The sequence below is a fragment of the Seriola dumerili genome, unplaced genomic scaffold (assembly GCF_002260705.1).
Source record: "Seriola dumerili isolate Sdu_G_001 unplaced genomic scaffold, Sdu_1.0 BDQW01001845.1, whole genome shotgun sequence".
Lineage (NCBI taxonomy): Eukaryota > Metazoa > Chordata > Actinopteri > Carangiformes > Carangidae > Seriola > Seriola dumerili.
In genome coordinates, this window is record NW_019176100.1 from 350,947 (window position 1) to 376,018 (window position 25,072).

Genomic DNA, 25,072 nt, shown 5'->3' on the forward strand with positions numbered 1-25,072 from the left:
GTTTTAAGCATTCACAAGTGCGGGTGATGGAGCTGCCGGAATAAAAGACTATAAGGTTTGAGACTCCTCTAATCCCTCATGCTGCAACCTCTTGTAGTGAGGCTTAAGTCTGTTTTGATCTCTCTGTTGAGTAACTAACTGCTCTGTCTGCAGGTCCACTATAACACTCTTGTAGTCAGCTGTAGGATTAGTCAGCCCACTCACTGCGCTGCACTGCACCTGCTGACTGCACAGCGAGCGGAGCAGACCTCTGAGACGCTGAGGAGAATCAACATGAATGATAACCAGGTTAGTGACAGTTGTATTTCTGATTAACAGAAGTATTTGTGGTTCAGTATGGACAAATATGATTATAATGTTTTATTTTGCTTAAAGGCGGGTCTGATACATGACCTTTCTAAGTTTTAAATGTAACTCATTTTTCATGTCCACAAAAAAAAAAGGATGTTAATATTTAATGGTGCTCGTGGTTCATTAATAGAATCCATTTAAATGCATACTCTGTTTCTGTGGAAAAACTAATCTTATAAATAATAGAACATATTTAATAACAAATAACCAATAGTTAATCTCCTTCACCATTCTTTTTTCACTATAAGAAAAAACGAGAACAAATTAACTTTCCTAAGTCTGTAGAGTGAAATAAAAGTTATGTAATTATTTGGAAACTGTGCATAACAAAATCACAACATACCAACAAGGCTTAGGCTCTGAAAACACGACTGAATTATGTAACAACCCTCTGATCCCTAAAGCTATACTTCTCCTAACATGTACTGTATGGCTTAGTGCACGGTAAACCTCAGAAATATCTGGTACTGACCAACAAACAAGACTTTGTGATGATGTCCATTGTGAAACAAGTCTTAAGATTTTTTCTTTTACATGACATCATGTTGAGGGTGTGCTCAACATATGAACGTTTAATGTCATAAGTCATAATATGAAGTGTATAAGTCATTCACAGGGCCACAGTGTACTAAAATGTTTTAGCTATTTACAGCTTGTCAACAAAAATAAAGATTTCAATCATCATTACAATGTCCGTTACAGTGTCCATATAGTAAAATAATAAATGCAACATCCCTCTCAACTTTACACTCTTGTGGAAAGTTCATTAGGAAACATGCTACTAGGTGGATTATCAATAAATACCTCTTACCAAGAAATTCCAAACACTGCACATGGACTGTGGAATAGTTTTCCCGCTGCTCCCTTTTTACAGTCTTGCTCTTTCTTTCTTTCATCCACTGAAGAATAAGAAAATATATAGCTGCAAAGAAAAGCTAACACCATCTCTTTGCTCTGTGGTCGAACCAAGTCTCTGGTGTCTGACAGCTGGACTCCATCCAGGGATTAATGTGACACACTAATTTAACTCAGAGTGGTAAACACTGGGTCGAGTTCCCATGTGAAAGGCCTGGGTCAGTGTGTTTGAAGCTGGTGCCAGCAGAAACAGCAGGGTGTTTGAAAGTTATAAGGCTGATTAATAGTGACCACCGCCTAATGTCATTGGTTAGTCATGTTTATTACTGTATATCATCAGCTGCAAGGGGAAGTTAGAATTACTAATCACACTCCCTCACATTATGACACATCAGATTACTAGAACTAAGGTCTTCAGCCGTGCTAGCTACTCCAAGAGGCTGTACGGGTGCTAGTAATGCTAACAATGCTAACATTCTCATGATAACGTTGTTAATACGCTGATGTTCTGCAGGCATGACGTTTACCACGTTCACCATCTCAGTTTAGCGTGTTAGCATGCTAATTAGCACTGAGCACAAAGTAAAGCTGACGCTGACGGGAATTAGTTTAGCAGGTATTCGTTCACCAGCTGTAATTGGGCGAGGTTACTTCTTTCTTTTTTTCTTCCTGAGGTGAACATGAATATTTATATTAAATTCCACGGCAATCTGTCCAATAGTTGTCAACAACATTTCCAGAAATGGAAACCTCGTGGTGGTGCTGAAAGAAAATTCAGGGGAAGACCAAAGTCAGTACAGACGTCATGGGGAACATGAATGTCTGTTCAGATTTTGACGCCAATCGATCCAATGGATGTTGAAATATTTCAGTCTGGACCCAGGGCTACGCTGCTAGCTTAGCTTTGACAGTTTGACTGATTTATTAATCGTAATAATTCTCACTACCATCCTCCAAACCCTGAGCTGTATGTCCACCTTTCTGTTTGATCAAAAGAATGTGAATATTGACAGTTTTGGTTAAAATAATGTTGTTTTCTCCCCCCCCCTCCACACACACACACACACACACACACACTTATCTTGGGCAGGACACAGAGGTGCTGCAGCAGATTGAGAGGGAGGTGCGAATGCGGGAGGGGGCCAGTAAGCTCCTGGCTGCCTGTTCCCAGAGAGAACAGGCCCTGGAGGCCTCGAAGAGCCTGCAAACCTGCAATGCCCGAATCCTGGCCTTGCTCAGCCAACTCCAGAGGATGAGGAAAGCTCAAATCCTGCAGAGAGTGGGACGCAGGTCAGCTGGAGTGCAAAGGGCATTTTGTATGTATGGGTAAATAGATAATAGATGCAGCGGAGAGGGATGTGAGGTTACACAGCAACAACAGCAAATGCAAGTCAAGTGTTTGTGGATACTGTCTGCTACCAGCCACTGCAGGATAGACGATAAAGCTTTTTTCAACTGTCGAGTCCTTTAATTCAACACAGATATCTGCTCTGATGTGAGGGGCTGCCTGGTTTATTGTGTCTCTAATTTATAGGTAAAATTACACACATGTACACAGAGGTTACACACGCAGGCTAACGGTGGAAACTTTACTTTTGAATGATCTTTGTGAAAGATAAAATGTTGAGTTTTGTTGAGACTGCATCAGTGTTCTGTTGCACTGTACTGCCTGTATGGACGGTTGGTAAATGACCTACGTCTTTAACTGCAGGCCGTCTGAAGACACGGTGCCATGTGCGGGAAAAGTGGCCCTTTCAGGTGAGTGTCAACAAAAACACCTTGCCACAAATTTATATCATATCTCCTAACTAGACTTTGCTCTCTGTAGACCTGCGAATCCCTCTCATGTGGAAAGACTCAGAGTACTTCAAAAACAAAGGAGGTGAGTGAGAGGAGTGGGAGAGGACTGATAAATGCAAATGTCTCCATTAAGTTTAATATTGATAAAAAGAGAAAGAAATCTGTGAAAATATAAGTTTGATAGCGCTGATCATAATGCAAAGTCTTTGTTTTTACAGTTTGTACTCTTGTTTCTTGCTTGCAGAGCTGCATCGCTGCGCCGTGTTCTGCCTGCTCCAGTGTGGCACAGAGATCTACGACACCGACCTGGTGATGGTGGACAGGACTTTAACCGACATCTGTTTTGAAGACACTGTAATATTGTACGTCAATCTCTGTTTAAGGCTCTTTTCTTTTTTTTTTAGATACTCAGTTTTGTCCTTTCCAAATTTAAAGATCTCTCTGTGTGTGTATGTGTGTGTGTGTGTGTGTGTGTGTGTGTGTGAGAACAGCAATGAGGTGGGTCCAGGGTTTCAGCTTCGTGTTGAGCTGTACAGCAGTTGTGCGGTCGTGGAGTTCTCCCCGGGGGCTCTAGGACCCAGGAGAGTGAGTCTTCTTGGGGGATCTATTGGATGCTCCTCCGGGAAAAAGATCCGAGCCGCCTTCGAGTCAGCAGCTGTTTGTGGATCCGTTTCCAGCGGAGGAAACGTAGGACCTGGAAGTGTGTCCCCGCCTTTAAGCCCTGATCTGTCAACACTGTGAGGATGACGGTTCTCCCTCAAACACACAATAAAAGGGGAATATTTTATGGCTCAGAAAACAGTCAAATTGATTTTGCCCAATGCTTTCTGTCTGAAGGGGGCCAAAGTACAACCTGCTGGCTCACACAACACTGACAATCGAACACGTGCAGGAAGGTTTCAAGACGCATGATTTGTTGCTATCAGCAACAGGTGAGTTACAAATCCTCTCCTTTCCTCACCTGTCTTCTTGTCTCCTCTACTTGTCTCTTTTACTTTTTTGTCCCCTCTCCTCTTCTCTTCTTGTCTTTTCTTCTTTCCCCTCCTCATCTCCTCATCTCATCTCCTCCTCTCCTCTATTTTTCTTATTTCCTTTCCTATTTGTCTTCCTCCTCTCCTCTTTTTGTCTCCTTCATCTCCTCTCCTCTCCTCCTGAAAACTAATGCTTCATCTCTTTTGTTTTCCAGAGGACAGTCCCTTCTGGTTGCCTCTGTTTGGCAACATGTGCTGTCGCCTGGTTGCTCAACCTCTGTGTATGGTTCAGCCGGCCATGAGTGGTCAACTCAGGGTTAAGGTGACTAGATTTTTGATATATTTTCCCATATTGTGGTGATTTCATCACATTATCATTCACAGGACTACTTTACTCCTTGCTCTCATTCAGCTCGGAGAGGACCTTAATTGCTCGAGAAACGTCTTCGGCGTCCTCAGGGGGCGAAGTCTTCTCTGCTATCAGAGTCAAGAGGACCTGGAGTCTGAGGACAAGCCATTACTTGCAGTCCCCATCAGAAAGGTTGGTACTAAAGCAAAGCCTCATGAATAAAGAGATGGATTCATTTAGGGTTTTGTCCATGTTGATTACAATAACATGCCGAGGCCACCGGAGTGCACAGGTAAATTAATGAAAAATTCCCCAGGAGAGGAAACCTGTTGTAATGGTGGAAACATCTGAAGATTGGAAGATTTTTTTATGCATTTTAAACCTGATTCATTTCTGTTACACTCTGTTAGACGTATTATACAGGAGTCCAAAAAAGTTATTTAACCCCAAACTAAATGATACTCAGGTGCATTTGAGGTGTTCTTTGACCATCATTCTAGATTTAATAGACACAAAACAATGGTGCAAATACAATGGAGGAAAGTCACTGAGTTCACTGAGTGGACTGCTGTATTTAAAGGTCAGTTTCTGGTGTTTTACTTGAAGGTTTGATATCCATTACAGTTATAGTCACTAGTTACTTCTCACGTTTAGTCTCACAATTAAGGAAAGTAATTAAAGAGGCAAGGTAAAAACATGTGAACACTTTGGGTTGAACTGTTTGTTCTGAATTAATTGGTTACAAAAAATAGGATCAATTACCGTCAATCAAATTGTGCTGTGGTTAATGGCACAATAATGATTATTATCTTTTTGTTTTTATTGAACACACCCATCGAATGTTCACAATGCTGGTGGAAAAATTAAGTGAACCCTTAAATTTGATTTCAAAACTGGTCAAGCCACTTTCGGAAACAATAGCTTCAAACAAAGAAAATTCCTCCTGATCACTGCACATGTCTGATCAGCAGCTACTGGAAAAGCTGCTGATCAGACATGTGCAGTGATCAGGAGGAATTTAAAACCATTCCTACTACAGAGCTTTTTTTGTTGATGTCATTAGCCGAGGGGGTTTGCATACTTTTCCAACCAGTGAATGTTTGAATGATTCAGTATGGACCAGAACAACACAACAGTTTGTGCGTTTATTAGTTTAAATACACATTGTGTTTGTTCATTACTTTCTCTTAGATGAAGAGCCGATGATATTTTAAGACAAATTTATACATAAATGCAGAAAATTACAATTCTCTGGAGTAAAGTCTTGAGTAGGGAGCGTTTGAAACTAGTTCTTTCAAGCTCACTTTGAACATGTGGTGCAGCTGACAATGCTAAGCACTTGCTAACTTGCTAACACATACATGCACGCTATCATGCATTTAGCGTGTGCATGTGCAAGTGAACAATAAATAACATACAACGCAAACTCCCTTCTGTTGGTTGAGGAGGACCATCCCGCTTTTTATTTTATTTTGTTAAATGACCTGATGATATATGAAGCAGTTAAAATGTAAAAAGGAAGTAGGGTCACATTCAAACCTATTCCCACAGATTATTTATTTGTAAAAGATTGTTTTGTTTATTTTTTTTATCAGCAGCAGATTCACTATGAGCTTCTGTTAAACTACAGTGGAATCTGTTGGAGGAACTTGTTCATAGACATGTAAGCGGTTGATATCTCATTAGGCTAACCAAAGCGTTTTTTATTATATAATGTCTCAGCTATGTGTTACAGGGACATCAATCACTCACTTTGATACTTTGCATATGTGTGTGTTTGTTTGTTTGTTTGTTTTTCTGTCAGGATTCCCTCGTTCGTGCTTTTGAAGGAGACGCCCTCCCCCCTCCCCGGAGTATATACATCAGCACACAGTGTCCAGGACACGATGTAGCCTGCACGCTCGCCACGCACATACCTGAAGACACGCAGCGCTGGACTGACGCCCTCCGGCAGCACGTCTTTAACATGAGTGAGGCCTGCATGAACAACACAGATGTTTGTTATCTCAACGACCGAGAGCACTTATACTATATACCTTCCTTTTCTGTACCAGCTGCCTTAAACTACATTTAAGTAGGGCAGGGTTTGAAGTGAAAATTACAAGGTGGTTTTGTCTGCCCCATTTTTTCTGTCAATGAAATTATGTATGAATTTAGGCCTCAGGCCAAAGAAGCAGTGATAATTACAAAACTATAACTGCTGCCTTTTTAATACAAGGAAGCACTCATACTACTGGTTCATACTAGTTCTTACAAATGTGTTATTGTAATTACAAGACAGTTTTAAGGTGGTACTGTTCAACATCTGCATTAAAACACACACAGGGATGTCCACCTTCGTCCACACCTGCACCCTGATTCCACCGAATTTGAAATTAGACAAACTGGTTTGGCTTGAGTCAGGCACGTAATGTGTGTGAGTTACTCTTACTCTGCTTTGAAGGATATAGGCTGTTTGTTTTTTTGTTTTTTTACCTTTGAGACACTCTAGCTGTTTCTCCCTGTTTTCCAGATTTTATGCTAAGCAAAGCTAATCAACTTTAACGAGTAAATCCTCTCGTGCGGCCCAAGCTGGTGGTTTCTCACACAAACAGCAGGACTGACCAGATGCTTCAGTATCCCGTAAGAAATATACTCGAAGCATGAGGCCACCTTAACGCTCTCCGTAATCGTCTTTTCCGTAATCAAACACTGTGATGTTGACTCTTCAAAATTGCCTGTTTGGAATTCTGAAGAAGTTCCAGTGGCAGTCTTGTTCTACATGTTTGTTTATCTGCACACGCTCGTCTGATGTTATCGCAAGTGCAACAAACTGCAGTTTCAAATTGTGACCTTTTCTGACTGTTGTGCCAAGTTATCATACAAGACTTTAACTATTCCATGACAACAGGAACGGTTGCATGCTTTACATCTTAACTAAATTTGTCGAAGTCTTGAGAAAACAAAGCTGAACAGTGTTATCTCTGTGCCTTTAACTGGAACTCAGCCAAGTCTCTATATATGCAAAATATAACTGCTGATACCCGCAAGACGGCATTCTTTAATGACATGCCATCAGGGACATTTTCATGTCATTTTATATATAGTGAGAAATTATTTTTCTCATGTCTTAATGAGACCATGTTTAACTGTCTGTACTACCTGTTCTGAACAAAATATAATTATCTTTTTGCAGGTGGGTGTCAAACGAAAGAAATATGTATCTAACAACCGCTCCCTTCTCTCTCCAGTCACATTAACCTACATTTGTGGCATGGTATTGTGATATTGTGTTTTGATGTCTCCATTGTGTTGCAGTATATACACCTAATATTTATTATAACGACACCCGAATGTTATCTTGAAATTTCGGCCCAAGGCAATTTTGTGCGGCCTCGCCTTATGACAATCAGACATTTCAGAGTTTCCCAATTTTGTACATTGTAACAAAGCTAAACGTTACAGGTTGGCTTTGAGTCACACAGACAGTGGCAGTAGTTTCATTCAATGAAAGTTCTCCCACCACATGTTGCAGAACAGTAAAATTTGGTGGAAAAATGCTAAATCCGCCCCATTATAACTCAAAAGACAAAAACAAAACAAGCCAACAAAAATATCACGGTGGTGTTGTGACACGCAGCTGCGCATATTGAGGAAATTATTCAGCATGTAAGTGATATAATCCCTCTCTGGCTTCCCAACACTGTATTTGTTGGAACTGCAACAACACAATCTGTAGGAGTAATTAGGGCTTGGCAGGCAATATGTTGTTGTTTTTTTTATTTCTGGCCACTTGAGGGAAAGAGAGACGAGCTGTGAAAACACTGATGTATTGTCACTTTTTTTTTTAGGTGATGTGCTGAACTTGTTGGGTAAATTATTTATCCAGCAGTGATGGACATAGCGTTCAGTTGGAGTTGTGTTTCTTTCCACCTGATGACTCCAGTACTCACTTTTCTTTTAACCCTCTCCACCAACTCCTGCAGGAAATATCTGGCTCTTAAGCTGTTTAATGCTTCACTATATTCACCAGCTTGTCGCCAACTTTACAGGTGTGACGTTTGGCGCTGGGCAAGTAGCGTTCAACTGTCAAAAATGATGCTCATGTGAGTGATGCAAAACAGTCAGATTGTTGACCGTGCAACCCAAACACTGATAAAGACATCAATTAAGTTGCGGAGATATTAATGACACTACTGAGGCATGTCTCGTCCTGAACCCTAGCTCCATTATAGTTTTTAATTGGACCACATACCATCAGCCTGTTCACAGATAATACCATGCAGCAATCATCCGCCTGGCTGGTGGCCACGGCTGAATTGAACAAAAGGTCACCGTGGGAACAGATACGTCGACATGGCTTTTTAAGATTTAGGGTAAAAAGGTGAACGACGAGGGAAAATGTTGAGTTCGAGAATGAGAATATTAGAGGGGGGTTTCTCACGGTGCATATTTATGGAAATCGGCTCAGAGGAAGAGACATTATATTCTCAGGTGCCCCAGTGCAACGGTAATTAGTCTTAGGTGTCCAAAGTTTTATACGGATAACAATAACTTGAGGAAATTGTCAACCTGCCACATTAAATCACACAGTCTTGTCATCTCCTAAATATGCAAACATCTCAGGGACCTCCTATACTACTTTGGTATAGAATTAAAAAACTTGTTGTCAGTTTATTTATTTTTTTACAGGGGTGTGTTAATGAGAATAATTCTCAGAGGGAGCAGGGGGTCACATCTTCATCAGTGCTTAAAGAAAGCACATTTATTTCCTTCAATACTGCAGTTCTCTCTGACAGTGTTATTCATATACATAACGAATATAAATGCATACTCCCTCCGTGCACCCGATGCCTTGTAACTATCATGCAGACTTCCTGATCAGACAAACAATTAGTGTGACACTGGTTTCAGATCTGTTGTTGTTAAACAAGCAAAGTTAGTGAATCCAAAAGGCACATACGTTAACTTTTCTAATTGTCTTCTATATGCTTCCTTTGACAGTTAATCTTATCAGTGAGGAACAAATTATTTAATCAGCTTTAAGTCTTGCAGTTGCCTCCCTCCCCAGCCTTTTGACTGAGTGAGTGAGGCAAAGAGAGGGTAGATAGTTTGCATTTCTTTCATTAATTTCCTCTACTTGTTCAAGTCCCTGCCACAAGGGTGTGTCTCTTAGTCTGCCAATGCAAAATGAATTAAATACTGTGCACCTCGGGGCTATTATTGTAACTTATTTATGCCTCAGTGAATTAAAATAAACCTTTGATAAGGGAGTGTTTACAGGGATCATTTGAATTTTGTTGCAATCATTTTTGTTGTAAGTGAATACATGTTTGTCTGTGCACTTATCATTTTACTTTGGAGAGAAATGATCTTTGCAAACTCCAAAGAAGAGGAAAAATGGCACTAAAACTGATTATATTCACTGAAGTCACCAAATCTATTGAGCTGATAATAGTGCAGTAACTGTCTTATGAAATTATGTGGGGGTTAATTCTTTGTATTTGTTCTCTTCAGTTATTCTCAATACATTTCCCATCACGGTCCTTCCTTAATTTGAATCAATTCTTAACTAAATGAGTCCAGCTCATTAAATGTCCAGCTGTCTGCGTGCAGCGCTCACTCATGCTCAGTTTTCCTTTGCGAAGTTGAGAAAAACAGTTCAAGGCTGAGTCAGATTTAAAGCTGCGGGGCTGCGAATTGTCCTCAAAGACGCTGGCACAAGACAAACACAAATAGTTACTCTGATAATGAGGTCGTCAAGCGTTATGTTTGAATACCTGGAAAGGTATAGCATGTGGTTTGACGTGTTAAACGAGAATCTCACAATTCGACGGCTCATTGAGAGACAGAAGCAGACGGTACATTAATTGCTGACAAACTGCTCATACTATTTGTTGCAGGCCAGTGGAAGCAGTGCTGCGATCACCTCATGAAGATTGAAATGCCGAGCCCCAGGAAATCCATCGCAGCGAAGCAGGGATCACTATACCATGAAATAGGTAGTGTAACACACAGAGTGACACCTGCATCAAATACTCACACTGATATCAAAGGAAGACTTAAAGGACTTTACCTGAAGTTTTGGTGGTTTATTTTTTACTTGTGTCAAGGTCACATAAAAAAATTAAAATAAAAAAACGCAGTGAAAACTTTTCATATTAATCTGCTCTTACACACAGCAGATACTCCACTACATTAACAGTCTTTAACAGTCATGTTTGACTCCACCAACCAGTCAGATATTCCCTATTAGTTCTGCTCTGTTCTACTCCTGAGGGAAATGTCTAGATCGCAGTCTGACCTCCTGGTGCACGTCTGGCCTCACCAAGGTCCAGGTTAAAAACCAAAGCAGACAGGGCCTTTGCTGGCAGGATCCCTGAACTCTGAACCAACCTACCAGAGGAGATCATTTCCTCCTCCGTCCTCATTTCATCTCACTTCTTAAAAGACACATTTTTATAATAATTTTTAATTTAATTTACATTTTACTTTAATTTGTTTGGATGTTTTGAATTTGACTCGTGTGATATTATTACTGTCTTTAGTTTAAATGTTGCACTATGCTCCCCAGCTATTTGCTAACTCTGTGAGCAATGTAATGCAGATTTTTAGAGCTTTTTGTCACCGAAAACAGCGACTGAGGCCAAAAAAAACCATCTCTATTAGAGCAGTGAGAGTGGATCTAAACGTCAAAGCTGAGGACTGGAAAACACCAATAATGATGTGAAAGAGGGGAATTTACTTATCCATGGATATATCAGAATGCCACGGTCAACTAGCACCTGTCGCTCTAAACATTAAATGCGGCGCCTCTTTTGTGCAGGCTTTGTCTTCTGCTGCGGAAACACTGAAGTCTGGCCTGAAAGTGGCAGGACAGGTTTTGAGCAAATCACAGGATCTAAAAGAGATAAATGACACTGCCCAACAATGTCCCAGGACAACAAGCCAGACACTGTTGACGTTAACACCTGCAGACAGAAACCCATCTGTCATGCTGATCAGAAAATATACTTACTAAACTCTATAGCAGCAGCAACCGCGGAGAACGAACGTGTTAACACCTAAGATGTGGGTGTGTTGTTTGAATAACATTTTTCTTTCTTTAAGAACATTCCATCCATTAAGAGGGACAGAAATTCTCAGAAGGAAGAGATGAAAATAAGGAAATAAGAATCTGTCTCCGAATCCCCCCCCCCCTGTCATCGGACAAAAATTTCAGTCACAAAGGGAAATGTTTCAAATATGTGATCCAGAGTTTGATATGTTTTAACAGTAAATCGAAGGCTTCCGTATTGTGATTTTCCTTTCTCTTATTTTTATTTTTTGTAAGTAACACCCTCCTCTCCCTGGGAGGGCCTAGTGGTTCCAGACTTATCCTTAGAGATCCGCACCTTGCTCTCCTCCTACTACAAGAAAAGGTAAGCTTTCAGTCACAGAGCACACGCTTCTCACCAAGTACATCTTCTCTTTACGCTCGGGCAACATGATTTATTATCTTCCGGGCGAAATTAATACATGCTACTAATGCTCATCGTGCCATACATAATTACTGGTTTGTTGTGGCAGTCCCATCAAGGCTGGCAATAAAAGCTGTGCAACACCAAACAGGACATGCTTCTGACTCTTGTACGGTATGGAAATGACAGACTTGTTTAGAGGAACAAAAATGTGTGTTGGAATTTCACCCTCCTGCACTGATAAAAACAAAAACAAACAGTGTTGAGTGAAGAAGCAACTTCCTGCCCATATTATCCTTCAGATAACAATGAATATTTTTGCAATATGATGTATAACGCATGCTGTTTCAGTCTGCTTTATATTAGTAGTTGTATTAGGTGTGAACTGCTCTGTGAAAGTATTTGCATATTGTGCATGAGTCAAGTGTTGTAATTATATATTAGGGTTGAATTTCTTGTTCATTCAGTTATCATGGAGAAAGCAATAATGAACTATGACACAGGTCACAAACTATTCTTTAGTTTCACCCAGTGAGGCCACATGACTTAACAGATGACATCATGGCTTAGCGAGACAAATATCACCTTGACTCAAACACATAATGGTCCTCTTATACTTTGTGGGCTGTGTCATCAAACACTGATAATTTGACTTCTTAGGATGGCAAACACCCAAACTTACAAGTTTAAGTCTGTACACAATGCACCCGGGTGTGAAATGCTACAGATATTGTTCAGCGGTGTGATGGTTTGTGTACAGACGTTGGTCAAAAGATGTCCCGGAGGAACAGGTTGTGCTGGAGACTTTTGATAGTTGATATATGTGAAGTAACAAGCTAAGAAGAAGACTGGGTCAAGCTTTTACAATGCTGCCTTTGTGTAACGTTGGAAATGTTGTTTTTCTCCATTATTCTAGGAATGAATCAGCCCTCTATACCGTGTGCATAACTATACTATAAATGGCAGTAGGTTGGACACCAGCTAAATGCCAGCTAGACACCTGCTGACGTGCTGTGATTTTCCATAGGTGTAGTGTAGTGATGCTAAAAGTGGAGCAATGTTTTCTCTTTTCCTGGTTTTAGCCTCGTCTTGCGGCGACATTTTGCACCAGTTGCAGCTGGTCGATCTCTGGTTTACGCCAGTGTAGTGATCCAGTCGTGAGGAGGCACCGGCACGTAAAACAACTGCTGCCTTTCTTTTTTAAAAACATAAAACGCATCAAATGTCAGATGATGAAAACAAGACTCGACGAGCTTATTACTACAGTTTTTTCTTTGTTTGTTTTTTTTTTTACCACAGGTTTGATGTTTTTAAATACGGCATCAGTGCATAACTTCATCTACTGCCTGCAGTTTTCTGGGCATGTGACAAGGAAGTCTAATTTTATAGCGTTCTCTGTTTGAGAAGCTGCACTTAAGTCTGGTCAAATGAGAATGCAGCAGTCTCCAGCATCTGCATTCAACAAGAGGTCGTTTGAGACTCTGAGAGTTGCAGTTTCTGTGCCGTGATTTTCTCCTATAATCAGGCAGAGTTTTTTTTTTTTTTTTTTTTTTCCAACACTGTTGTCTGACAGGACTTTCACAAGCTGTGATGAGACTGACTTTTCTCACAGATTTTGGCAGTAAAAGGAAGCTCGGAAACTTGTCTGAAGTTGCAGGCAGAGGAGTCAAGGCCAGGTTTTGAAAGAAGAGGCTGGAGACAGGCAGTCTTGAAGTTGTCAGGGACACAGACATCAGACAGAGAAATGTTCACTGAGACCCCCAAACTTCTAATAAAAATTTGTGTTTCAAGTGTAGTACGATTTCCGCTGGTAACAAGGGAGAGAGGGCAGAAAATGGGACGACTGGGGAAGGGGATGTCGAGTGGACATGTTGGATTAAAATCCAGTGGTTTTGAACGGCCTTCAACAATATTGAAAAGAATTTGCTTGTTAGCAGTAATTAAATCTGAAAAATATTTGCGTGTCACACTCTTCACAAGTTTATTGTATGATGTCAGCAGTATCTTCATCTGTTGATAGCTGCTGATAGTTTGAGTCGAGTGTTTTTCCACCAGCGCTCCACCCTCTTGCTCTGTCTTTAAAGAAAGGCAGATGAGTCACTGCTGAGTTTCTAACTGTCAGTGATTTGCAGTCAGAGTTTGATGTAATCTCCGATCTCTACAAAACAAACAAACAAACTACTAACGATGAATTTCTCTTTGATGCTTGAAATGCATTTAATATAATTAGCGAGAGCATTTGTGAACTGGGTATTGCGTTGCTAATGAGAGGTTTTGAAAGTGCGAGCAGCGTAATCGTACCATCCATTCATCAATGGATGATTAGCCTTAATGCTAAAATGTGTAAACCCCACACCTTACCCAAAATACTGCATTGTTTTATATAAGTTTGCTTACTGGTGATACATTTAAAAATACGTATTAAATGTGAAATACCTGTCCAGGTACTCACGTCCTTGTCACAGTGATCGGGCAAATAATGTGTGAAGTATGTTCTGATGCATAAAGGGACCATATCCTCATACCAGCTGATACGCTGATTAGAAATTGGCAGCCTCCCAGTTCGGGCTGTGGTTTTCACACATGAATAGTTTCAGATGTCAAGAATATGTGAAGTGTTTTGCTGTTATCAACTGGAATTTTAATTGTGGTGTGTGTTTCAGAGAAACTTGCAGTGCCAATATCCCTGCCTTGCAGATAATTTCACACAGCTCATTAGACACCAAAACAGAAATACATGTCAACCGATAAAGCGAGAGCACCGGCATCTTTTTGAATAACCTTGCACTACATTTCTCTGTTTTTTTTTTGTTTTTGTTTTTTTTCACAGTTATTGATGACCCTGCCACAGTTGCGAAGGAGGAGTGAGAGGCTCGTCTGTGTGGTTACCATGCCTGGTCAAGAAAACGAGCATGGACATGATAAATGGTGCTATTTGAAAATCTGCAGAGGACACATCCAAACTTACTGGAACATCAGTTATTTTTCATTCCTCTAGCTCTGCTCCATGAATCTTAACTGTTTACCCAGTCCGCAATATTAGTGGAAAAAGGAATGAAAAATGAATAGCGTGAGTCTGAAATCCCAACGTGTGCTCATTGTAAAATCCAGAAAAATCTAATTACACCATTGTTTAGTAATACAGGACATTTAAAGAGAAACCAACACATCTACCAAGTGACCAATGATAATGATTCTGTACATTGATGTGGACATTTTTCAAAAAATTTCACACACACCTCTGGTGTCAAGTGTATAATCAAACCAAATCAAACCCAAATGAATCAACACATTGACACCCAACGCCCATTGATGCCCGTAATCATGTTGATTGTCCAACCCATATTTGTTACTATACTATTATTAGATGATTACATGAATACTCAGCATCCATGGGTCGGACCTCACCTGTCAACATCATCAAGCACACACCTGCACAGTTTGGTGACTGCATCTTGTTCTGTTGAGCCGCTGTCAGTGCAACAGACAGACAGACAGACAGACAGACAGACAGACAGACAGACAGACAGACAGACAGACAGACAGACAGACAGACAGACAGACAGACAGACAGACAGACAGACAGAGACAGATAAAAACACCTGCCAAAGTGCCAAAACCACCTCTGTGGTATTTCCCGCTACAGTACATTTCTCCACATTGTGCCATGATGAGGCACACACACACACACACACACACACACACACACACACACACACACACACACACACACACACACACACAGGGAATCAACCTGCTATCACTCTCAGATTGATTGGCAGGTCATTCAATCCAGGGACTAATGCGATATATCATTTGTATTTAATGTTTCCTGATGCTATTTAAGGTTTATTCAAATTAATAGTGTAGTAATGTATATTTAAATTTGTAGTTTGACAGCCAGGCAGTCACACTGACACTGAACCCACAGAAGCAGTTTGGCCTGCTTTGTGCCTTTTGGCTGAGTCTGGCAGCACCAGTCACAGGATCCAGCAGTGGGTTCGCCCCGACACAATGATGGGCACGGACCTTGTAGCCACGCCTCCTGGAAGCAGTTTCAACTTCATACATCATATGTAGCTTCCTGTGGTTTTACCTCACACAAACAGCTACCTCTCAGCAATGTAAAGGAAGGCGGAGCAATTAAAAGTCAGTAAGTGACTTTTAACAACAAAGGTGTTTTGTTTCGATTAATTTTCTGAATCTTCAGCTCGTTCAGATTCAGTCCAATAGTGACACGCCGCCCTGTAATGTTCAAGTATCCAGATCACCATCCCACAACTTTTCACGACCCGCAACATCCCACCCACACACAGTGCCTGATAAACTTGACTAGGCCAAAAAAAAACAAATAAATTAAAACATTTTTGAGTCTTTGACATCATAAATCTGGAATAGTTGAAGGGATTTGAACACTTTCAAAATACTGTCTACTCATTTTTATCGTCTTATTTATTTAAAATGACTGATAACTCCATAAACACACACACCACTGTATACTCTGTCAGGTGCTTCTTAAATTTGCTGATTATTATTCTTAAATTTGAGCCAATGAAATGTGAACAATGTCCGACTATTCAACCTTTGCTCGGAAATGTGTAGGCCTACAACATGCAAGCGCCATATTGTGTAATGCCTGTGGTCTGGTGCATATGCTGAGCTGTCTCTGTGACTTGTGGAACTAAAGTGCTCTTGTGTAACTCAAAACAAAAGTATTTCTTGCTGTTGATAACCAAATAGCTCAGGGAATTAGGAAACTTGGCCACAGAACAGCAGTAAAATTCTTGCCTTAACACGTTCATACTGGATTCCTCAAATCTTCACTATCAGTTTTTTTTTCCCCAAGCATTTTTAAACCTCAACGATGCATCTAATGCAATAAAAAGTCGGTATCAAGGTGAACAACGCAAACAACAAAGGGACGGTGGAATCAGTTTCTAAGCCGATGGTTTAGTCAGTATCGTCCTTCTGTTAATGGTTTAAAGCTCTATTCAAATTAAATATATTTTTAGAATGGTTAAACATAATAGATATCACTCCTTTGTGTTGTTAATAACTAAATTTTTCATCCAATAGCTAATCACTGTCTTCAGTTACAGTAATGGGCGTGTCGGTTCTCCAAGTTTTTTGTCACACCTAAACATTCCTCACATTACACATCTGTGAGAATCTGCGAGTGCTAATTACAGCAATAACAGCAACAACAACAACAACAACAACAACATAAAAACAGCCTGCTTATGTAAGCTCCACACATGCAGGTATGACAAAACAAATTAAACACAAAGATTACTGAAGCACAATGGACGAGTCGTCTCTTTTCAACTTAACACACTTTCCGGTGCTTTCACACAGTGAGTGTATGAAACGATAAAGGCCAGAAGCGGCAGATACCAGGTTTGAATTTGAGCGTTCAGAACCAAGGATTCTCTGTGCTTATTAAGACAAACAACACACACTCCCTTCCCTCAGGAGACTGAATATTTGCCAGTGATTTACCGCATGGAGGAAACTACTAGTGTTATATAATATTTTTTACTGGTTATTTAACGAGTGGGAAAAAAAAACAAACCGGTGCAACTTGACAGACAGGTGTGCACAGCCTATTAAAAAAAAATTATACTGGAAGATTGTGGTGTTAATAAAATAACGATGCCATTCTGACAATCTTTACCACACCTCTTACTCATTATAGCTTCAGGCCACCAACTGGTTTCAAGGCATGAAAATGAAGCAGTGGCAGTTACGCTTGAGACACGTCTACGTATGAATTACACAGTTTGACAAAAAGTAATAAACTGTTTGAATGGATTCATGTTAAAACACTTAGTAATAACGTAGTAATAACGTGAGGACAACGGGATGACAAATGAGTCGTGAAACATTCATTTATTTATGTGAATTTATTTAGATTTACATTATAATTAGCATAAAAACTTTAAAATGTACATTTACATATATAGTTAAGACATTTCTGTACAAAAATAATAAAAAGGCACATTGTACTTAAATCAAGCTCAGTTTCTGGTGAATTATTATTATCAATTAAATTATAATTTTTTTGTTAATTTGACACGTTGTCATTTTGATTATATACATATTACAGAACTTAGAGAAGATGCGGGACAGGAAAAAGCTTTAATGTGGTGTTGGAGCGTCAGTGTTCATGAACTGATCTTTCACGACGAGCTGGAGATGATTTTCTTCAGCTTCATCACCTCTTCAGTGGTGAGCTGCAACAGAGACGCGGAGCTGGAATTCACCATTAGCACAGAGGAGGGCCCGACCTCTGACCTCTCCTTCCCTCCCCTGGGTGCATCTTCACAGTAGGACTTAGTGGCTGTAAAGTCTTGCTGAAGCGTGAGGGGACTAGAGTCAGTTTTCACATGGGCCACTGTGTCGTAGGCATCCCAGTAGTTTTGGGGTTTGCAGCTGTAATTCCTAATAAAATCCTGCTGGTCAACTGGACAGACGTCCCGGCTGGATGCGTTTTTCAGAATGCCACCTGAAGGCTTGTAGCTGGTGAAATGATTTTGGCTCGTGTCGCGGTGATTACCACTCGTCTGGATGGTTGCTGTGGGGCTCGGCGCGTCCCTGTGCCTCAGCCGTAGGTCCTCGGCGGCCGGGCTCCAGTGTTGGGGACTGGTGTGGATGGACCGGTTGGTGGGGTCGGAGCAGTTCCTCTGTCCAGACTGTTCCTCCTCTGTGGGGAGGGCATGTAGCTGCTTAGCTCCGTGCATCGTGGCTGAGGACCCATAAAGCCTGAGCCAGCTGTGAAGTACGGACAGTGGTATCTGGATTTCCATCTTGCCTCCGTTGGCTTGAGGGAGGCTGGGCAGAATGTGACTGAGATTGAACCCCCTTCCCTCTGGACTGCCCTCCCTCTCCTCTTTGGGCCAGATTGTAAAGTCTGTTTTTGGAGAGCTGGGTTTTCGTGCCGTCGCTGTGGCGCCTTCATCTGTCCTCGGCGTCGGAGCAGAGTCGCGCTCGGGGCTGCTTGAGGCTGTAATGGCTTTGACATCAATGACATATGCCTCCCTTGCTTTCGCAGGATATGGATACGCTGTGACTTCAGCGTCTGCCTCACCGTCCTGCGTCTCACATCCTTCACTTCTCACCACCTCTGGGCGACGAGGGGTGTACAGAGGGAAGGGTTTGTTCAAAAACTTTGGGTTCTTGCTGGATGAAGGTGGAGCGAAAGATGACACGGGGTTTCTGTTGGTCTCCTGACTTGGTGCTTTAACGCTAAGGTTCAGGGGCTCCGCCAATCCAGATGAGGTCTTGTATTGTTCTGCCAGGTGGCGCAGGTGCTCCAGCGGCTCTTTAACCCTGTCCGTTGGGCTCAGGTTAGGCGGATGGAAAGTGAAATTGGACTCGGGGGCAGAAATCCTGGGGGATGTCAGCGCTGAGGAGGAGATGGGGACGTACGGGGGCAGGACTTTGTGGCTCAGGGGGTAGTAGGGAGGGTAGTGCAGCGGTGGAGGGAAGATGCTCCCATGTGGCTCTGACTGGAGGTTGTTGGGGCTCTGTTGGAAACACGAGTGTTCGGTCAGAGGCTGAAGGAATAGTTTGACATTTTGGCAAATAACTCTTTGCTTTGTTGCTAAGCTAACAAGCTGCTGCTTCAGCTACATGTTTACCATTCAGACATGAGAGCGGCATTGATCTTCTTATCTAATTCTTGGCATGAAAGCAAATCTATCGTTCAGTGCACTCTACAAGAATAAGTTGCTCAGAAAAATAAATCTAGATTTGAAAAATCTATTATTATTTAACTGTAATCGCATTTGTGTTTCTGCAGAAGTGCTGTGCAGCTTTTCTTTGTATTGTGTATAAAGTAAAACCAACCTGGTGCATCCGTATCGATAACAGTTTGCGTTTGGCCGGTCTCTGGCCGTCATTGTCCTCTTTGGTGTAGTCGGCGTAGAGGAAGTGCTTTGACTGATGTTGAGGAACGGCACTCATTAATATGCCTTTCATATTGCATTCATACGGCAGCAGCAGCCTGCAAGAGTAACGCATAGATGAAATTAAAACCGTTAAGGAAACAAACCGTCCACTCCCGCCCTGACTAATGTAAGACGTGTCGTTAAAACTCACTTCTCGTAGTGTCTGCGCGTGCACGTGGCTGCGCTGGTGCTTCGAGGGTTTCCTCCCAGCCTGTTGTAAACTTGCTTCCACATCTGCTGAGCAGTCACCTGGAGGAGTGCAGCACATGGTTTACTTATAATTGCATAATTATGAATTATTTATAAGACGATTATTTATTTTATTCCATGTTTATTGGTACAGGGATAAATACATAGCATGGACCAATGTCACACCCCACAGCATTTACAGCTAATTTGCAATGCACGTCACTACGTCACCTTTGTATAAACGTGATTAAATGTAAATATAAGAGGTGTTCACCCTTATAAATAATAACTTATTAAACAAATAAATTATTAAGTAAGTTAAGTTACAAATATAGTAATAGTAAAACGTAAAATCCGAAATGTTTGATTACCTGGTGGTATCCACCCAAGTCTCTGACGGTCTTGAACATCACAAATAAATCAACTGAAAAATAGTGGAAAAATACACACAATCAAATACACTTCAAAAGTTGAATTTTGGGTTAGTGGAACTTTGAATCTGCTGGTATCACGATTACTGAGGCCAAAGATTATTCAGTTCACAAGAAACACAACAAATCCTCACATTTGAAAATCTGGAATTAGAGAAAATTTGGCTTTAAAAATATTTAAATTACGAATTGATTATTAGATAGCATGAACTAATTAATTATTTGACTTAAATACTGAAGTCTATTAGTAAAGAATGCTGAATGACATCTTTTGCTATGTGTGTGTTTCTTCAGACCTGTTCGACCTCAGAGCTCGTGTTTTAAAACGTGATAAAAAAAAAATGAATACTGTTTAGTAGAAGTACTTTGTTTGAAGCCCAGGTGCGGGATCCTCTCTATCGGTGTGTCTCTCTTCCTCATGAACAGGTAGAGATCTTTAAGGAACTGGTCCTCCGTGACGTCCTCCGCCAGCTCTTTGCCCCTCTCCTCTCGGGTCTCTCCGTGTGCCATGTCCGCGTGTGCCTGACAGACGGGGAAGGTTCACATGTAACACAACTGTGATAACACGACCCACTTGCACAAACACACACACACACACACTCTAAACTTGAGCTACTCCGGGAACAATGCCGCACTGTTTTAAGGTCCCATGCATCATCGTGACTGATGATCATCACACATGTCCAGGTTTCGTCCATATATCAAATTATACACACATGTTTATACACAGCTCAGTGGAGTCAGTCTTGTCCCTTAAAGACAATGTCCCATTGATATGAGACTCTTATACTCCCTGTAACATGTCAATATACACATGCTCACTTAGAATATATTATATTATAAATCATATTCATGCTTTTTAAACACGTGAATATAATGATATTAATAAGGACATTAAGCAAACACTTGCCTGATTTTTATGCTATTACTTTTTGTGCGTATTAAAACAATAAGAGTTAGAAGAGAGTTACTGCAGGTCAACTGCATGTTACCCAAAAATAACGAGCGACAGCAGCAAGTGACCAGACACTAGTGAATCCTGGCACCATAGTTATTTTTTCTTTAAATTCTACTTAAGGAAATGTCACCATGTTCTGGATCGTATCAGAAATACGGTTCCTCACCTGTGTTGTTTCCATTGAGAGAAGGATGGATCATATTATCTCATTGCCCTGGTGATCAGAGAACAAGCTACTCTATTGTGTACGTTGCTGTTCCCTCCGGTGAAGTACGACAGACTAGAAATCACTGCTGCGAGTCATCAACGTCATGTCAGTCCCACACCTGGCCTGACACAGGTGGGGGGGTGGGGGGGGGGGGGGTTCACTCTAACGTTTTCCTGCTGAGATTCATCAAACCAGTTCGACCTGCTCTCAAGTATGTTCCTTAAAAAAAAAAAAAGAAAAGAAAAAAGATGCACTGACAAGGTCCACACGATATTGGCAGAATTACAAGGAAACCGGTGGGACTGTGTGTCGAGTAACAGGAAGTCTGTTTGAATAGTTCAGGGGTTCACAAACAAGGACGAATGAGGGTCAAAAGAAGAGAATCAGTCTCTGTTCATTCATAAATAGATGAATTTCAAATAGGAACAGCAGATTTTTTTTTCACTGCAAACACAACAGCATAGAAAAATGTAATCGTTAATGTGACTGTGGGTGTCATGATTCTGTATCATAATGCTGTCATACATGCCATACAAAGGTAGGGCCCATAATTTTTGGTAATTGTGGTTTGGAAATTATCAGTGATGAAAAACAAGTTTCCACGTGGTCCAGATTTTATTTTACAAACATTTATTTACAGTTGTATTGGTGTTAAAAGAAAGAAGAAAAGAAAAAATGTCGTTGTTTAATGATCTGAAATGTAAAATATTTTTTTCAGTCATCACTTATCAGACACTACGTGTTGGTTCTAGCCTCCTGAGACAGTTGATGTCTGCCATACCTCTCTGTGGAGAGGTGCATCTCATGAATGTGAGATTTTCGATCACTATCCACCAGTTGGACCGAGCGGTTGGGACACATTGCATAAGAGCGAGTTAATTCTTTTAGTTTGAATGCATCTTTCAAAACAAATAATGTGCGTCACACAAAGAAAAAAAGTAAAAAAAAAAAAAAATTAGAATAAATAAACAAGGGTGGTGCTTTATAACACTAACAGAAAAGAATCAATATCAAACAGGAACTGCTGCTGAATTATTGTTGAATAGTGACTGTGGTCATTGAGAATGAATTCTTGGATGCCACAGTGTGTGTTTCTGTAGGAATATGACACCTGTCTGTCATGAAGCCTGAAGTCTGTCCTCTGACAGACAGCATTGTTCAGATGTAGTTCTCTGGGTGTGGCATTGCTCTTATCAAAACACAACGCGATGTTTGTGTATTCACTGTATTAAAGTTGCAAGGGCACAAATATAGAAACCTGGCATGGCAGTTGGAAGAGAGTTGGTGGAATTTAAAAGTCAATTAATCCTCTTTCCTCTCGGGATTACTGGCATTATTATGTTGTGAAATGCTCCTGTGGTGATGATGGATGTTTTTCAGATTTGTCTCATTTGATTTCACCTACGAACAGTACACATACTGAAACAGCACAGCAACGCAGTAATTTCCCCATGGATAATACGTAAAATATGAATATATGGAAGAAGTTGAATCCTGATGCATGTACAGGAACTCAAAGGTGGTTTGGTTTTGACTTTCTGCTTGGAAGAAACTGCTCCATGAGTCGCTGCCGTCAAGGTAAAGAGGTCCAGAAGATAAAGGGAGAAGAGATGAATGGAAAAAAAATGGAAAAAAATAGACTATAGGTGGGGAGAAGAAGTAGAAGAAGAAACAGACCTGGAGAAGCAGAAGCTTTGGAAGATAACCGCTTGATTTGTTGAATTCATATTGCGAAAGCTTTCATATTATCTTCAGATAAACCCAGGCCCCTATGAGGAGGAGGGAAGATTACAGCAAGTTAAACCTGTTGTCATCTTGATATAGGCACCTGACTGCTGTGGACGTGTCTTTTGAAATACAATGTATAGATCTCTTCGCGGCCCGTATGAACACAAGGAAAGATGACATCAAGCATGTTCATATGGGCACCTGAACCTATGTGTGAACCCTTCCTTGAATACACAATGTACTAAGCCCCGCCCTGTACAGTATACACTGAAGCTACTTTACATATTTTTGGCACTGGCGCAAGTTCAGTGTATGACAGGGCTGTTTTTATTGGACATTACCTTCAATTCCACCCATTAATTATGCAGCTCGTCAGGCTGTAGCCGTATAGGCAGTGCTGGGGTATGGCCCATCGTCACGGTCCCACCTAGAAATACCTGGACCTTTGACGTACAACATACTGTCTGCAAACTTACTAAACTATTATTATTATTCAATATTTTTAAGTTGTACAATATGAAATTAACCACAAAAAAAGACTATTTTTAAATCTCTTTCCCACCGTCCCAGCCGTGCCACACACTAATGTTGATCCCACCTCCAGCTAGTGCAGGTAAGTGGGTGTAAAAATGGCGGTTAGCACATCACACCAAGGAAGCTGTGCTTGTTAATTTCCCGCGCTTTAAATAACTGTATCTTTTTGTTAGAGAAGCAGAGACTTTTAGCCAGTCTATTGCTCCCTTTGAAGAAATACACTACTAGATTAGGTCTAATATATAGTATGGGCTTAATTATATTGGCTGCTGCTACTTTTCTTTATGCCTTATTGTGTTGAAGCAGAAGGTTTTTAAACATTAAGCAGAAAAACAGTATTTTATTATGTCTATAAAAAGATTATATAGTTAGTATTTATGTTGAAATGTTTTTTGTTCTTTTAAATCCAAGGTTGATTTTGTGTTTTAGAGATTTTTGTTGCTTGGTGACAAAAGAGACAGTCAGATTAAATAACCAAGATGAACCGTGTTTTTCTTTTCTGATTCAGTTTACTGAGTGAATGCATCAGTCCTCTGGCCCAAAGCTTGACAACGACGTTGTGTGAGCAGATATACCCTCTGCGCCTGCAGCCCCACCCAAGTCAAAACACCACATGTGACATGCTACAGTATTTCCTCTGAAGTACCTCACTCCTGGCAGGTAAAACACCCACCAGCCAGAGGAGGGACCTCAGCAAAGGAGTGTAATTCAGAAGGTATGAGCAGCATAACTAACACATTTCATAGAGTTGCAACAGCCTCCAGAGGAACACCACGTCTGACTGGGCCACACACAAGACAAAACAACAGTATTGTTGGAATCCGCTCTACTCTTTTTTTCCTCATTGTAAAATATGTTATTTATGAAAATATCTGCTGCTGGTTGGTCTGAAGAAAACCATCATTGTATTTATGCATTGTTTCTCTGTGATTGAAAAATCCGAGGTCATCTCCAAAACACAACACAGACATCCAGCCACGGTCAGATCCTTACAAGTGACAGCCGGAAAAAAAAAGCCATTTTCTGTGACTATAAGATACAAAAGTAAAGGGATGGCAGGTTGCTGTCTGTTTCAGAATCACAATACACACATTTACTTGGCAGCAAGTGCAAAGGAAGATGTGTCCTTGAATTGTCTTCCTCAATTCGAGTAAGTCTGCTGAGTAAAAAACAGGCCTTTAACATCATGTAGTCACAGTGATATTTCCACCATGATATGAAATCCACATGCGCTGTGTGGAAACCGACAGGGTTTCTCTTTATCAGTGTCTATGATACACACGGTCCGTTGAATTAGGGCAACTAAATCC

The 25,072-nt window shown here is 40.8% G+C and overlaps 2 protein-coding genes across 2 annotated transcripts; one reads left to right on the forward strand and one right to left on the reverse strand.

Annotated features, from left to right (window-relative positions):
• The first annotated feature begins 273 nt into the window (after window positions 1-273).
• Window positions 274-12,926, forward strand: LOC111239046 (rhotekin-like). The gene is made up of 13 exons (XM_022768817.1): window positions 274-288; window positions 2,297-2,496; window positions 2,918-2,964; window positions 3,035-3,088; window positions 3,251-3,368; window positions 3,498-3,743; window positions 3,844-3,938; window positions 4,193-4,299; window positions 4,390-4,518; window positions 6,131-6,296; window positions 10,209-10,307; window positions 11,639-11,726; window positions 12,848-12,926. The coding sequence occupies exons 1-13, from the start codon at window positions 274-276 to the stop codon at window positions 12,924-12,926; spliced, it is 1,443 nt and encodes a 480-aa protein (XP_022624538.1).
• Window positions 12,927-17,753: 4,827 nt separating this feature from the next.
• On the reverse strand, window positions 17,754-21,582 carry LOC111239041. Its single transcript, XM_022768810.1, has 6 exons — window positions 21,459-21,582; window positions 20,700-20,856; window positions 20,275-20,327; window positions 19,866-19,963; window positions 19,614-19,770; window positions 17,754-19,291 (listed from the first exon to the last, which is right to left on the reverse strand). Exons 1-6 carry the CDS (start codon window positions 21,471-21,473, stop codon window positions 17,945-17,947), a joined length of 1,827 nt encoding a protein of 608 aa, XP_022624531.1. The 5' UTR covers window positions 21,474-21,582; the 3' UTR covers window positions 17,754-17,944.
• Between the last annotated feature and the right edge of the window lie 3,490 nt (window positions 21,583-25,072).

Coding starts and splice junctions, on each gene's coding strand:
- LOC111239041 (XM_022768810.1), bottom strand. Junction 20,328..20,699: donor GCACCTGGGCTTCAAACAAA/GTACTTCTACTA, acceptor ACTATTTTTCAG/TTGATTTATTTGTGATGTTC. Junction 19,292..19,613: donor TATCGATACGGATGCACCAG/GTTGGTTTTACT, acceptor TGTTTCCAACAG/AGCCCCAACAACCTCCAGTC.
- LOC111239046 (XM_022768817.1), top strand. Junction 3,089..3,250: donor GTACTTCAAAAACAAAGGAG/GTGAGTGAGAGG, acceptor TCTTGCTTGCAG/AGCTGCATCGCTGCGCCGTG. Junction 4,519..6,130: donor TTGCAGTCCCCATCAGAAAG/GTTGGTACTAAA, acceptor TTTTTCTGTCAG/GATTCCCTCGTTCGTGCTTT.